Source organism: the organism of the source record quoted next, unplaced genomic scaffold (genome assembly GCF_019419815.1).
Source record: "Pyrus x bretschneideri cultivar Hongxiangsu unplaced genomic scaffold, Pyrus_bretschneideri_v1 Contig42, whole genome shotgun sequence".
Classification (NCBI taxonomy): Eukaryota; Viridiplantae; Streptophyta; class Magnoliopsida; order Rosales; family Rosaceae; genus Pyrus; species Pyrus x bretschneideri.
Genome location: NW_025999746.1, coordinates 506,665 through 521,234, shown reverse-complemented (window position 1 = coordinate 521,234; position 14,570 = coordinate 506,665). Strand labels below are relative to the sequence as shown.

Sequence of the window (14,570 nt, the reverse complement as noted above, 5' to 3'; positions counted from 1 at the left end):
GTGTACAAACTCAAAAAAGCCCTATATAGATTAAAGTAAGCTCCAAGAGCTTGGTATGATGAGATAGATTCATATTTCAACGAAGTTGGTTTTCAAAAAATTCCAATGAAGCTACACTTTTCATCAAGTTAAATGGAGACTAATGTATAATTATCGTGTCACTTTATGTTGATGACATAGTTTACACTAGTAGCTATCCAAAGTTACTTGAAGAATTCAAGAATGATATAATGAGCCAATCTGAAATGGCTTGACTTCGGATTACTGCATCATTTTCTTGGGATGGGTGTTGTTCAGACTGAGGAAAGTATTTCCATTCATCAGAAAAAGTATGCAATGAAACAAATTAAGATATTTGGCTTAAAAGACTGCAAATCAGTCAAACTCCATTTGCTATGAATGAGAAGTTAAGTGTAATTAGTGGAAGTGAAGTAGCATGTGAGTGTGAAATCAGAAAACTAGTAGGAAGCTTGTTATATCTAACTGCAAGAAGACCAGACATCATGTTTGCAAGTATTTCTAGATTCATGCATAATCCCACAAAGAAGCACATGGGAACAACCAAAAGAGTCCTGAGATATTTTCAAGGTACTCTAGATTTTGGTATTGAGCTTGTCAAGGGAAGGTTAACAACTCTCATAATATATTGTGACAGTGATTGGGTTGGAAGTGAAGATGACATAAAGTAAATTAGGGTATATCTATTACACTTGGTTCAAGAGTGTTTTCTTGGGCTTAAATCAAGCAAAGCAAAGTATGTGAGTGCAATAGAAGCTATATGAGAGGTAAAATTATTGATATTTGTTCTTGAAGATTTTGGAGAAGAACAAATAGAAGGAACTCCAATTTTATGTGACAACACACAACTATTGCCATTGCAAAGAATATTGTTTTTCACCCGAAAACAAGACATATAAACAGGAAGTTTCACTTTATCCAAGAAGCTATACACGCAAAGGAAATTGAACTGGTGTATTGGAGAATAGAAGAACAAAATTGCTGATATTCTCACAAAAGTTTTGCCAAATGATTGATTTGCTTACTTAAGAGGAATGCTTGGAGTGAAATCTGCAAAGAGTTTAGAAGGGAGAGTTGGTGTTTAAACAGCCTTGCAGATTTCTTAGAATTGAAGAAATCAGTTTTGTTTTTAAATTTTCCTATGAGTCATAGCTCAGTACAGGTGTAATCACATCACAAGGTAGATTACTTCAATGTTAAGAATTGGTTTGATATTGTAAGAGAGAGAAGAATCTCCTTCCCTCATTCCAATGGTTATATTTAGACACAATGTGTGTGAGGTATCAATCAATGAATCATCATCTTCATCACGACCTTTGAACATTCTCTCTTCTTATGACCCGGAAATCTAAAACCTTCATCCTTTTATCGCAGTTCACAAAAAGTCAACCTAAAACAATAGCAACATAAGGGTGTGATAAAGTCCTTGGTGGGTGAGTCTCTCGATATTGAGTCGACTCTGCCAAGCATCGAAGCACTTATTCCATGGGTAGGAATCAAGGAATTGGACTAAGATAAAGTCTGTTACCTGTTTACAATCCAATTTCCGTATCAGAAGATTAACCAGATGAGAAGGAAGTTATGGCCAACTGAAAGGATAGCAGGAAAGTTCTCTAAACTGGCAAAAACCCTAATTAGTCCTTTACATTATAATAGAAGACGCTTATTTCTTATAGTCATTTTGAAGGGAAGAAGGAATTGAATTATAGAAGTTAGGTCAAAACAAACACAAAGTTGAAGAAAATTGAGTGGAAACGAGGTTTTCTTGAGGCATATTCGAGGTGAAGAATTTTTCAGGTTGACAGGCCGATGGCCCACTCTAACAACACCAATACTGTAACAACCTGAAATTTCTAATTCGAAAGCCAAATACTAAGGCAGGCCCAACATAATTCATGGTTAATAAATAGACTCTTAACCACCATAAATTAAATTCAATCATATTATGGCTGCATCTAACCATCTTGTTAGACTGCCTACGTACCCTGCAAAGGGATCAAGCCATTCGTAGTTCATAGTTCAATCTTTAACTTATTTTTCGAAATTCATCCAAGTGACTAACAATCACTAGCTATGTTCAACAAGTGAAACACACCAATTGCAAATATAGATTCAGAGTATCAAAATTGGCTTAAAAATGTAGCATTTGCTCACTGGCCATGCGCCACCGCGCGTGGCGATTTTCGGCGAACGGAAACTTAGTTTTTTGACGAACTCCAAAAATTACCAAATTTTATAGGGTTGTTGATTTTAGTGAGAGGAACAACTTTCATACCTAAGCCAAAGTTCAATTCAGCTAGGAAACACTTGAAATTGGCCTCTATCCATGTAGAACCCTAGAATTTGGTGGTTTCGATTCGACACCAAAACGAACTCTAACGCCCCGTCCAATGCATGAGCTTGGTTCCTGAGGCTGACAGAAGTGTATTGGTGGTGATGGTTGCCTAAGTTAGCTTTAGATTTGGTGAATCTCCACCCAAACCCGTCACACCCACCGTGGGGTTCCTCGTGAAATCAAACCTCATTTCATCTTTTTTGGGTTGAAAATGGGAGAAGGATCCTTTGGCCTTGAGCTAAGCGTCATTTTGATACCAACCCCATCATCAACGGTGACCAGAGTGGAGAGATGGCACCAGTCGAGTCAAGGATCCGATCTCCCTTCCTTTTCTTTTTCCTCCTTTCCCCTCCTTTCTCTATTTTCTAATCCCCCCCCCCCCAACTTTCTCCTTTCTCTCCTTTCCTCTTCATCACAGCCACACACGTGGCTCCTAATCAAAGTTCCAACAAATCTAGAGCTTTCCAGATTTGCAATTAAATGACCATTTTGTCCTTAACTTTAAACGTCAATAACTCCTTCATTAGAATTCCATTTCACGAACAGGTTTCGCCTACGCGCTCGTAGGATCGAACTCTAACCAAATATGTCAAGAAACATGCCAAAATATATGAGGATAAAATATGTCCTCATAAACTTACGTTTTGTCAACGAGGAACATTTCTGTCATTTCACTTCCTGAAAATTTCAGCATTTAAAAATTTTCAGTGTATTACATTCGACCCCCATTAAAATAAATCTCGTCCTCGAGATTTCTACCCTCGAATATCTAAAAGGAATTAATGCTAATTCCACCATTTCATTTATAGTGAATAAAATCATAACCTTAGTCTACGATTTTATTCAAGCCTCCAGAAATAAATACTTCCATGAAGTAATCATTTATACTCATGTTTCCTACCACGCTCATTGGTAGAATAAATATCGAAAATTCTATCCATACACATTGGCAAAATAATACCAATCATTAAGCCATAATCCTCAAGCCTAAATAAATACTAGATTCCCAACCACATCTATCGTTGGTTAGATAAATACTAGCATCATAATCACAATCATTGGTAAATTACTTACCATCATTGCCATATTCATCATTGGTGAAACAATTATCATAAATTCCCATCCATAACCATCGTCGGCCAAATAAATATCCAAATTTCAAGCTATAATCATCAATGGCTAAATAAATATCACAATTTCAAGCCAAAACATTAGAATTGGCAAATCAAATATTAGAATTTCCAACCAAAATCATTGGAATTACCAATCATACTTATTGGTAAAACCACTTAGCATTATTGCCATTCTCATCCATGGCAAAACAATTATCATAAATTCAAACCATAAAGATCATCGGCCAAATAAATGCCAAAATACCAAGCCATAATCATCAGTGGCTAGGCAAAAATCACAATTCCCAGCCAATCCATTTAAATTGGCAATACAAATATAAGAGATTCCAGCCAAAACCATTGGAATTTCAAATCATAATCACTGGTAAAATCACTTACCATTATTGGCTAAACATAGCCGTCACCATGATTCACCTTCAGAATTCGTGTGCCAACATAATCCAATCTGATGACCAGTCGCGCGGCCGATTACCCTCACTTCAATCTGACCACAACATTATGAAGTAGGGTAACGAAAGTGTCTATTTAATCCTCCACCCAGAACCAAGTACCCTCCCCACGGGATATGGTACAAGTCCGACCACATAGGCCTCCAGAGGTTTGGGGGATCGAAACCCAAGGTAGCTTGCAGTGCCCCTCACTCCTACTAACTCTCAATCTAGGAGTGTCCATTTCCAATGGCCATACCACATAGACTATCCCGCAGGAGTAGCCCGAACATATAACACCATCTGAAGGTTTAGGGGATCGAAACCCAGGGGAACCTCATAGTCCCTTTCACTCTCAGGTCATCAAAATTATCAATGGTACCTACATTCACAATTCACATGAACCTGCACTCACAATCCAACATGTGAGTGATTCAAAGCACATATGTGTATCTCACATAACCATAGAAATTATGAAAAATGCAACTGCAATGCAAATCATAATTTCCACTAACGAAATTCCATAATCACCATGGGAATTGCACCATGCCACATATGCGAGGGGTCCTCCTTATATATGTCACCCGGATGCCACTTTATTCACAAAACTTTGAAATAATGCATTCGCAATTCATATGCATTGCACATAAATGCCTCATGATTCATAAAACTTGTGAAATATATAATATCACCACAGTCATATTTCACATCATCAAAACATGAAAAATATATCTATATTCACTCTCCTGCCAGTGAGAGATTCATAATACATGTGTATTTCACATTAATGCCACATTAATCATAGGAATTATGAATAATGCAATATCAATGCAAATCATAATTCACATAACACTTTGTTCACAACTCTATGAAATAATGCATTCACATTGCATTTCATAATTCACCACAAGAAGAATTCAAGACTATAACAAATTGAAAGTAGGATCATTCGCTCTGATACCACTTTGTAACGACCCGAAATTTCTAATTCGAAAGCCAAATACTAAGGTAGGCCCAAAATAATTCATGGTTAATAAATAGACTCTGAACCACCATAAATTAAATTCAATCCTATTATGGCTGCATCTAACTATCTCGTTAGACTGCCTACGTACCCTGCGAAGGGATCAAGCCATTCGTAGTTCACAGTTTAATATTTAACTCATTTTTTGAAAATCATCCAAGTAACTAACAATCGCTAGCTATGTTCAACAAGTGAAACACACCAATTGCATATCAAATATAGATTCAAAGTATCAAAATTGGCTTAAAAAGGTAGCATTTGCTCACTGGCCATGCGTCGCCACGCGTGGCGGTTTCCGGCAAACGGAAACCTAGTTTTCTGATGAACTCCAAAAATTACCAAATTTTACAGAATTGTCGATTTTAGTGAGAGGAGCAACTTTCATACCTGGGCCGAAGTCCAATTCAGCTGGGAAACACCTGAAATTGGCCTCTATCCTTGTAGAACCCTAGAATTTGGTGGTTTCGATTCGGCACCAAAACGAACTCTAATGCCCCATCCAATGCATGGGCTTGGTTCTTGAGGTTGAGGGAAGTGTATTGGTGGTGATGGTTTACTGAGTTAGCTTCAGATTTGGTGAATCTCCACCCAAACCTGTCACACCCACCGTGGGGTTCCTCGTGAAATCGAACCTCATTTCATTTGTTTTGGGTTGAAAATGGGAGAGGGATCTTTTGGCCTTGAGCTAAGGGTCATTTTGATACCAACCCATCATCAACAGTGACTAGAGCGGAGAGATGGCACCAGGTCGAGTCACGGGTCCTCAAAGGGGTCTAATCTCCCTTCCTTTTCTTTTTCCTCATTTCCACTCCTTTCTCTATTTTCTGATCGGGCAACCCCAATCCCCCCCCCTCTTTCTCCTTTCTCTCCTTCCCTTTTCATCATAGCCACACACGTGGCTCTTGATCAAAGTTCCAACAAATCTGGAGCTTTCCAGATTTACAATTAAATGGCCATTTTGTCCCTAACTTTAAACGTCAGTAACTCCTTCATTATAATTCCGTTTCACCAATGGGTTTCACCTACGCGCTCGTAGGATCGAAATCGAACCAAATAAGTCAAGAAACATGCCAAAACTATGTGAGGATAAAATACATCCTCATAAACTTACGTTTTGTCAATGAGGAACATTTCCGTCATTTCACTTCCCGAAAAAAATTTCAGCATAATCATATATTTTAAATTTTACAGTGTATTACAGATACTGTCCCCACTTAACCACCTACAAATTCCTCAGGTGTGCGGTTTTATCACAAAAGGCCTCGATGTTAGTTAGAGTGGGGTAATTCCAATTAAAGTGCTTTCTCTCTTCCCTCTTAGCCTATGTGGGGCAATGGGTGTTCCAACACTCCCCCGCACGTGAGACCCCATTTTGTGGGTCACATGTGGAGATCCACACATCGGCAACCACATGGAGCCAAGTCGGGGCTCACCCATCATGCGAGGCCAAACGGGGACCCACCCAATCACATGGCATCTTTGACCTACGTGGAGCTATGTTGAGACTCACCCATTACGTAGGGCCAATGGAGACCCACCCAATCACGTGGCAGTATGGGCTCGTCCCCTGGCTCTGATACCATGTAGAATTTTTCAAGTCGACGGGCCGAGGGCCCACTCCAACAACACTGATATTGTCCCCACTTAACCACTTGCACAATCCTCAGGTGTGGGGTTTTATCATAAAAAACCTCGGTGTTAGTTAGAATGGAGTAATTCTATTTAAAGTGTTTTCTCTCTTCCCTCTTGGCCGATGTGGGACAATGGGTGTTCCAACACGAGGCATCATGCATCTTCAATACAGTATATACAACTTGCTCGAATAATCCAAGTTTTTTGAGACGTAGGTAAAGTCTCAAAAAAATCGAACCCTGCTAAAAACCACCAATTTAGTGATATGAAAGATGAACTGCAATGGTATTATAACTTCAAATTTCTGTAGGAAAAAATGTTATAAATATAAACGAACTCATATCTAAATAGGAAGTTGGAACCTTGATATATTTTGTAATCCACCGGAATTGAGGATCGTTTCGAAGGTCAGGGAAGACGAATGAGGGTGGGGTGTTGTAGAGTAAAGGGGACAAGACGGGCGGTTCTCATAGCAAAGTCAGCACATCCACCATTCACAACAGGCTTCAGTGGTGGCCACCATGAACTTGAAGGACTCGAAGATGTACTGAAGGGCTTCATCATTTGCCTTCCCCTCCTCCATCAACTAACCTCCTCTTTCTTTCTAACAGAGTGTGACGATATGAAGAATTCTGTTAGCTAACCCTAACACCCCCTCCTCAATCTGACTTGTTAGGAATCTACTAATATCTATTGTTTGGATTAGCCAAAGTCTCTCACCTTCTTACCCTAAAATATCATTGTAAGTGATCTTCTGAAATTTGAAGTGTATTCAGTCATGATGTAACATTTAAAGTGTATTCAATTAGGATTTTGAAGAAGTTATAACATTTTAGGTGTATTCAATTAGGAATTGATTTTAAAGAATTTTAAAAAATTGAAGAATTCATGACAATTGGAGAGATTTCATAGTCTATTTTAAGTATTTACAAACCTCAACACCTCCACTTGAGATTTCGAGGGAATTAATCAAAATTTTACATGTAATCTCTACAAATCAATTATATTTCAATCAAAATCCATAAATTTATAAAATTAAAAACTTCCAATTTAATAAACCCACCTAAGAATATGAATTTAACCTGGTAAACAAAGGAATTTAACTTAGGGTCATTTGCAGTAAACATAAATAAATAACTTAGGAGTCATTTGAACCATTTCTTTTTTCAGTTTTTAGTTTTGTAGCTTTTGTTTTTTTTGCTTCCAGTTTTTTCATTTTTCTGAAAATTGGAAACAGTTACAAAAAGCGTTTTCAGGTTTGAGCTTTAAAAAAAAAAGGTGAAAAAAAAAAAATGAAATGGGTATGAAACGGTCCCTTATAATTAATTAGAGTTGTGATTAGGAAAATTAAAACTGTGAAACTAACCGTTCTCTCTAGAACAGTGTATTTGTAGGCCCAAATTAGACCTCGAATTCCAAACCTAACAGTCTCACTTATTCGTATTTGCACTTTCCCTTTCTTTTAGTGTGACTATAACCCATGACGCAAAGAATTGAACAAGTTTACACTACCTATGAGAGCAATCCATCGGTTGGTACATGTTTCTCAAACCTTTTCCAATCAGATAATTATGAGTTTTTTTATATTTTTTTTAACAAATAATATTATTTGCATTAAGGAAGAAAGGGATAGACTTAGCCTCACAATATACTAGCAATAATGTGGTTCAAATTCGCCTTTGTCGAGAATCCAGTTTGAGACCTCTCACTTATAAATAGAGAAATAACACTAGATATTAATACTAAGTGGCAGATAATGCCACGTCTCCCCTCTGTCCGATTTGCAATGAGTGTGAGGAGATTGTTGAACATCTTCTGTTTTTTTGTCCTTGGGTTGATCTGGTATGGTTTGGTGGCCCTCTGAATTATAAAGTTGATAAGAGCTCTATTACTAATTTTGATGCTTGGCTTTTTAAAATGTTTAAGGTGAAATTTGGGGATAAGGCGGAGAGGGTGAGAATTCAGTCTTTGTTGGCCTTCACGTGCTAGCACATATGGAAAACTCGATGTAAGCCTATTTTCAACCTCAAACCTCCTTCTCCTGTGCAAACTATGCAGGATATTCAATGTGCTTATACTATGTTCATGAAGGCGAGAGAAAGGAACACCATACAACGAGATACAATGCCTATTGTTCAACGGAACAGTACTTGGTCTTCACCCCCCCTCCCATGTGGTAAAATTAATGTTGATGCGAGTTGGAAACAGGGGGATTCAAAAAGTTTTGTGGGTGTTGTTGTGAGAGACTCAAGGAAAAGATGTTTAATGATTCAAAGAAAGGATGTGCATGCCTCATGTCTAGAAGTTGCTAAGGCTCTGGCGGTTTTAGAAGGGTGTCTTTTGGCTCAACAATGCCACTTTTCACAAATCATGGTGGAATCTGATTGCAAGCAATTAATTTCTTATTTAAATGGTGGTGTTGAAAATTGCAGTTGGAAGATATACCCTATTTTAAGTCGTATCCGGCAATTGGGGTGTCGTTTTCTCAACTGCGTGTGGTCCTAGGTGCCAAGGGCAGGGAATGAAGCGGTGAACTATGTCGCTAGATTTCGTGGAACAGAGATGAGCGATTCTACCTGGGTTGTTAGGCCCCTATCTTCGTTGGTGAGGATTTTGAGCAAAGATGGATTACCTTGTCCTCCTTCTTAGGTAGTTTTGTTGTGGGTTGGGGAAGATGTGATAGCCTTGTTTGGCAATGTCTTTTGTATTCCCCTTCTCGCTTGTATGTTTTTGTTGGTCAGGTGTTCCAAGCTTTCTTTGTTTGTGTTGGCTGTTGCCTTGGAATGAAATTTCCTGTTTACCCAAAAAAAAAAAAACAAATTGAATTGAACTCTCAAAAATTCTATACCTTTTCTGATTAGGAATTAGCCCACGTATAATAAATAGGGTTAAAAAAATAAAAAATAAAAAAACCTCAATCACCAATACAACAAGACCCTTAAAACAAAATTAGAAATTTCATCATATTCTCCAAGCAAACAAACATGGCTTCCATCTGCTCCACGACACTTGAAACATCAGCACGAATGGATCAAGTATTCGAGGACCATAAACCAACCGTCGACTACAAGCAACTGACGTCCTACTTGGAGTCCGATAACTCGCTCTTGACGCTGTGGAATCGGAACCCTAGTGGCCCTGCAGCCTGTGACAGTAAATCAAGTTTGGAGACAACAAACCAAGAATACCTGACTTTCCAACCAGGTTCGTTCTTTAGCCGCGGGTACGAGGATGAACTTGTTGTAGTAAGAGACGACGATCATCAGTATACGTACTACAATGAGTTTACTGCAATGACTCTTAGGGTAAGGGGTTGTGATCTGGAATGAGTAATGAACGCGAAAGTTCTAGTAGTGATACTGACACAAGTCGACGAGGAGAGGAAAGTAGTTTACAAATTGTAAAATCTCTTTTAAACAATAAAGGGTTTTATTTTTATTTTATTTTTCTACGAACAATATTCTGTATTAAATTAATCTAATTTGGACGGAGGAGAATTCGAACTTATTGCATCCGAGGAAATGGTGAATTCTAGCAAATTGGCTACGCCAATGTCTACAGATTAAAATTTTAAATGAAGTAGTTTAGTATTGTTTGCAGACATAATAAAATGAATTATGATTAATCACTCTGCCTATCTAGTGAATGGTGAACTCGTGGATCTAACAAGGATACTTGCAAGTCCACATAGTGTTGGTGAACAAGGAGAATATGGTGAACTCATTCATAACAAAAGTATTGTCCCATCCCAACGTCGTCTTTTAAGGCATTAGAGGAAATCAACTTCTATTGCTTTTTCTTCTTTCACTGGTCATGTATCGATTCGTATATTCTCTGTGTTACGAATTTCATCCCCTTCTTCGGATGCTCTTAGTTTTGTGCCTGTGTTTTGGCGTCCGCATACCGTTGAGTGGATTAAGGTTAACATAGATGGGTCTTGTAAACGGAATGGTCAGGTGGTAGTGGTGATGTTTTTGATGACTCCAATGGTCTTTTTTTTTTTAGGAGCGTTTGCTTCCTCATCTTCTTATCGGACTACAGTTGTTGTAATCGAGGCAATTCAGATTGCGTGGGATAAAGAATGACATCACATTTGGTTAGAGACAGATTCTATACATGTCATCCACCTTCTATCAGCTCGCTCCATGGATGTTCCATGGTTTCTGAAGGTTCCTTGGGTGAATTGTTTATGGTACATTGCTCGTTTGTGCGTTCGTTTTTCGGATACTTTTAGGGAAGAAAATTGTTTGGTAGATGATTTTGCAAATTTTGGTGCAACAAATAGTAGTTTGACGTGGTGGAACTTGGTACTTTCGTGAGGCGTCTTATGGAAGAAACTTTGTGAGGCTTCAATTCTTCCGTTTGAGGTCATGAGGAGCAGATTGAGGATGAGGAGGTGGATAATAGCAATGAAATATGAACTGAAGAATTATGGAAAAGCAATTTCAAGAAGCTGAAGAATTCTTAACCCATAACATATGGCTTTCGTAAATTGTTTTTAGCAAGCATTCGCCTAGTTCCCCTGCTTGTTTTACTTTTTATTTGTCTTCATGTTATTAATAAAAACTAGTAGAGGGGGAACGGATGGGGGAGGTGCAATGGCCCTTTCTCCTTCAGAGGAGGGTTGGTGCCTATCACACGACTATTCTCGCCTAATCCTTGTCTACAAATTTACAAAAGGAACATAGTATAGGAAGGAGAGGTCAAAAAGGATAAGAATTGATAAGCAAAGTGAAGTTCACAAATTGTAATCATTTTAACCAACTTCATTTCCTTCTGTTACAATAGAAGGGAATGAGAATTTGTTAACAAACAATATTTTACTTTAAATTAATTTAAACAGCACAGATAAAGTCACATCCAATCTAGAGAATATGACTATGGTCACATATGCAAAGATAAGAAGCGAAGAAAGCACAAACGCATAAGGTCACATCCAATCTAGACAATATGACTACGCCTACGTATCCGAAGATGAGAAGCAAAGGAATATTTTCCAAAATAATAAAAAGCGAAGGCATAACCTTTTGAGCAGATTTGTACGGATTCTATTATCCAATACCAAAAAGAGAAACAATCACCAAATCATTCCATCCAAGCATAGACATTAAGCAAAAGAAGAAAGTCATTGATTTGAAATGTACTAGCATGATCACCAGGTCGCACATAACAAAAACTCCCATGAAAAATATAACCGACAGTATCATATACGTAGCGAAAACAAGTATGAAAAACACATTCACAAATTCATCCCCACCGTGAATCCAGTGGACTCGCGAACTATGAAATGGAGACGAGGATCCTAAGCAATCATGGACAAAATGTGCACAACACCCTTGCAAAACACAGTAAATAGAACCGGCTGCACATCAACCACTCTAAAACTTCTTGGCCTTCGTCTGCCCCCTAGGAATTTTACTAAGCACCTTTGCGTCAAATACTGCATACTGCTTCTTGATCTCAATCAGTACCTTCTCTGCAACTGCATCCACCTGGTCATCGTATTTCTCATAGAACACAGGAAGTGTGAAGAGCAAAACGACCGCTGTGAAGAAAGAATCAACACCATGGTAAGAACACGCGCAGAAAGAAATGGAAAATGGCAGCCATAACTGATATGTACAATGTGTGGTTTCCTTACCTATGTAGACCAAGGTCAAGAAGTTGTAGTACTTCCCCAAGATGGACACAACCCACAAGCCAGCAATCACCTAATCGATCATAACACCATTCACAAATACAAAAAACATAAACAATCAAGTCAGCAACAAGGTTCTAAAGATCATTCCTTTCATATGAGCACAGATTGCAATTCATACATGCCATGATTATATACAAACAAATTGCAAATCGAGAAACAATTAAATCATCATCATCATCAATCGTAGTGGAACATGAACAGCATCAATTAGAAAAGACAGAGCTAGAGGGCAATAAACATACAGAGAGGAACTGCTTCAAATCCTTCCCAGATGCAATCTGCCGCACGATAACAAGAGCGCGGTTGATCTCTGATGTAATTGCAGACGCAATCTGTAGAACCGGCTTCTCAGGAATTTGAACTTCTGGAATGTGGGGTGGAGACCTGAATATAACAAATTGTTGCTAAGTGAATCATTCGGAACATATATAATCGAGACCATCACCCCCAAAAACAAACAGAACAATTAAATACAGAATCAAAGGAATTCTTACTTCTTAATGAAGGTTGAAGCGTTGGACCACAAGAACAACATAGCAATCCCAATAATCAACGAGTAGGAGACCAGAGTCAGCAGATGGTATTCAAACAATTCAAAGAAAACCCATATGATCGTTAAGGCGATAAGAACACCTGCCGACACCTTCTTGTCCCTCCAAAGGAAAATATCAGCGGCTGCAACATATAATTATTCAATTTTCATCAAACCATAACAAAAACTTGCATTTCTTAAAAATTTCCAATTACGAAAACACAAAACCACGTATAATCACAATGTCAATGTACAAAAAAATTAACCCAACACAAAATTGCAACATGATTACAAAGGCTCAGTTAAATAATTAGTTGGATTAGCAAAAATGGAAAAAGAATGTCAATCAATTTTTCATCAAACCAAAATTATAAGGTTGCATTTCTTGTAAATTTTCAATTGTGAAAATCCAAACCACGTAATCAACACGTCATTGTACAAAATGTTAACTCGACACAAAATTGCAACATGATTAGAAAGGGTTCAGTTTAATAATCAGTTGGATTAGCAAAACTGGAAAAGGATTAAAAAGCCAATTAACACAATTAACAAAGTAACCCCAACTTAATTTATTCACAATAATCAAACCTTAACAAAATAATCACACAGAAGCGAATTAAGAACATTAACAAGGAAACCCCAACTTTAATTAAATAAAAAAATCTTAATTAGCAATTAAACAAAATCACAAGGCCTCAGCAGATCTAGATCCATTAGCAGAAAGATCAGAAAGAACGTTTCGATTGCGAAACGTTACCTCTTCCGCCACCGAAGACGTGGTGCACGGGCTTCTCCCTCCCAAAGAGCCTGTTAACCTTGGACTTCAACGATGCCGAATAGCCACCGCCAATGCCCTTGTCGCGCACCGCCTCCGACGGCGGTAACGCCGACGACGAATCGTGACCGTGGATCTTGTCCGGTACCTTGTCCAACAAAGACTCCGCCGCCTTCACTTCATCTGCATGCTCCGCCATATCAACAACGCTACCGTTTCACAATTCCCCAACCAAAAAAATACTTCCCGTTTCGAAACCCTCGCTCGCCGATCTTCCCGTTTCTTTTGTAGCGTTTCTTTCCTCTCACTCTCAGTCGCTCTCTTTTTCTCCCCTGTTTGCGCCGTTTAAATAGGCGGGGTTATAAACCCCAAACGCTACGCAATAAGAGCCGCTAAAACTAACGGCGGTTAGACTTAACGACATTCTCCGTTGGTCTGGCCACGGAGTTCTATGTACGTGGCGGAAGGAGAGGGCGTTGTCTAAAATCATGGACCGCGTGTGACATTGTTGGACCTATGGCGTGCGGCCACGTGTGGAAAATAGTTGGCCCATGGAAATCTTAGCTCTTAAGCAAATATTAAATTCGTTTTTTGGTTGGTCGGAAAATTAATAAGATTATCCGTTTTTTGGTGGGTAATTCCACTTGTAAATTGCAGAATCAATGGGTGATATTATATGGATGAATCTGAATATTCTATTTTCTGGGTTGATGGATCTGAGCCGTCCATGTCCGACGAGCATCACACGTGGATGTCACATAGATAATGTGTAGAAATCTCATACAAGTTATTGTTTTTTTTTTTAATTGATTTGGTTTTTTCTTGTTGGGAAATTTGCCATTATGAATGAAAATATACAGACAGTAGCATCAACCAAGCCTTAGGCGCTACAGGAAGCTATCTGTTGGGCGTAGAGGAAGAATTTTTTCCATATTATCGTTGAGGGCGACTCTAAACTTACCATCAATGATATTCAAGGGAAGTGTGAGAAG

At 38.4% G+C, this 14,570-nt stretch overlaps 1 protein-coding gene across 1 annotated transcript; it reads right to left on the bottom strand.

Moving 5' to 3' along the window:
• Window positions 1-11,677: 11,677 nt before the first annotated feature.
• On the bottom strand, window positions 11,678-13,919 carry LOC103927308 (reticulon-like protein B4). The gene is made up of 5 exons (XM_009336217.3): window positions 13,561-13,919; window positions 12,766-12,946; window positions 12,514-12,655; window positions 12,212-12,281; window positions 11,678-12,115 (listed from the first exon to the last, which is right to left on the bottom strand). Exons 1-5 carry the CDS (start codon window positions 13,775-13,777, stop codon window positions 11,949-11,951), a joined length of 777 nt encoding a protein of 258 aa, XP_009334492.2. The 5' UTR covers window positions 13,778-13,919; the 3' UTR covers window positions 11,678-11,948.
• Between the last annotated feature and the right edge of the window lie 651 nt (window positions 13,920-14,570).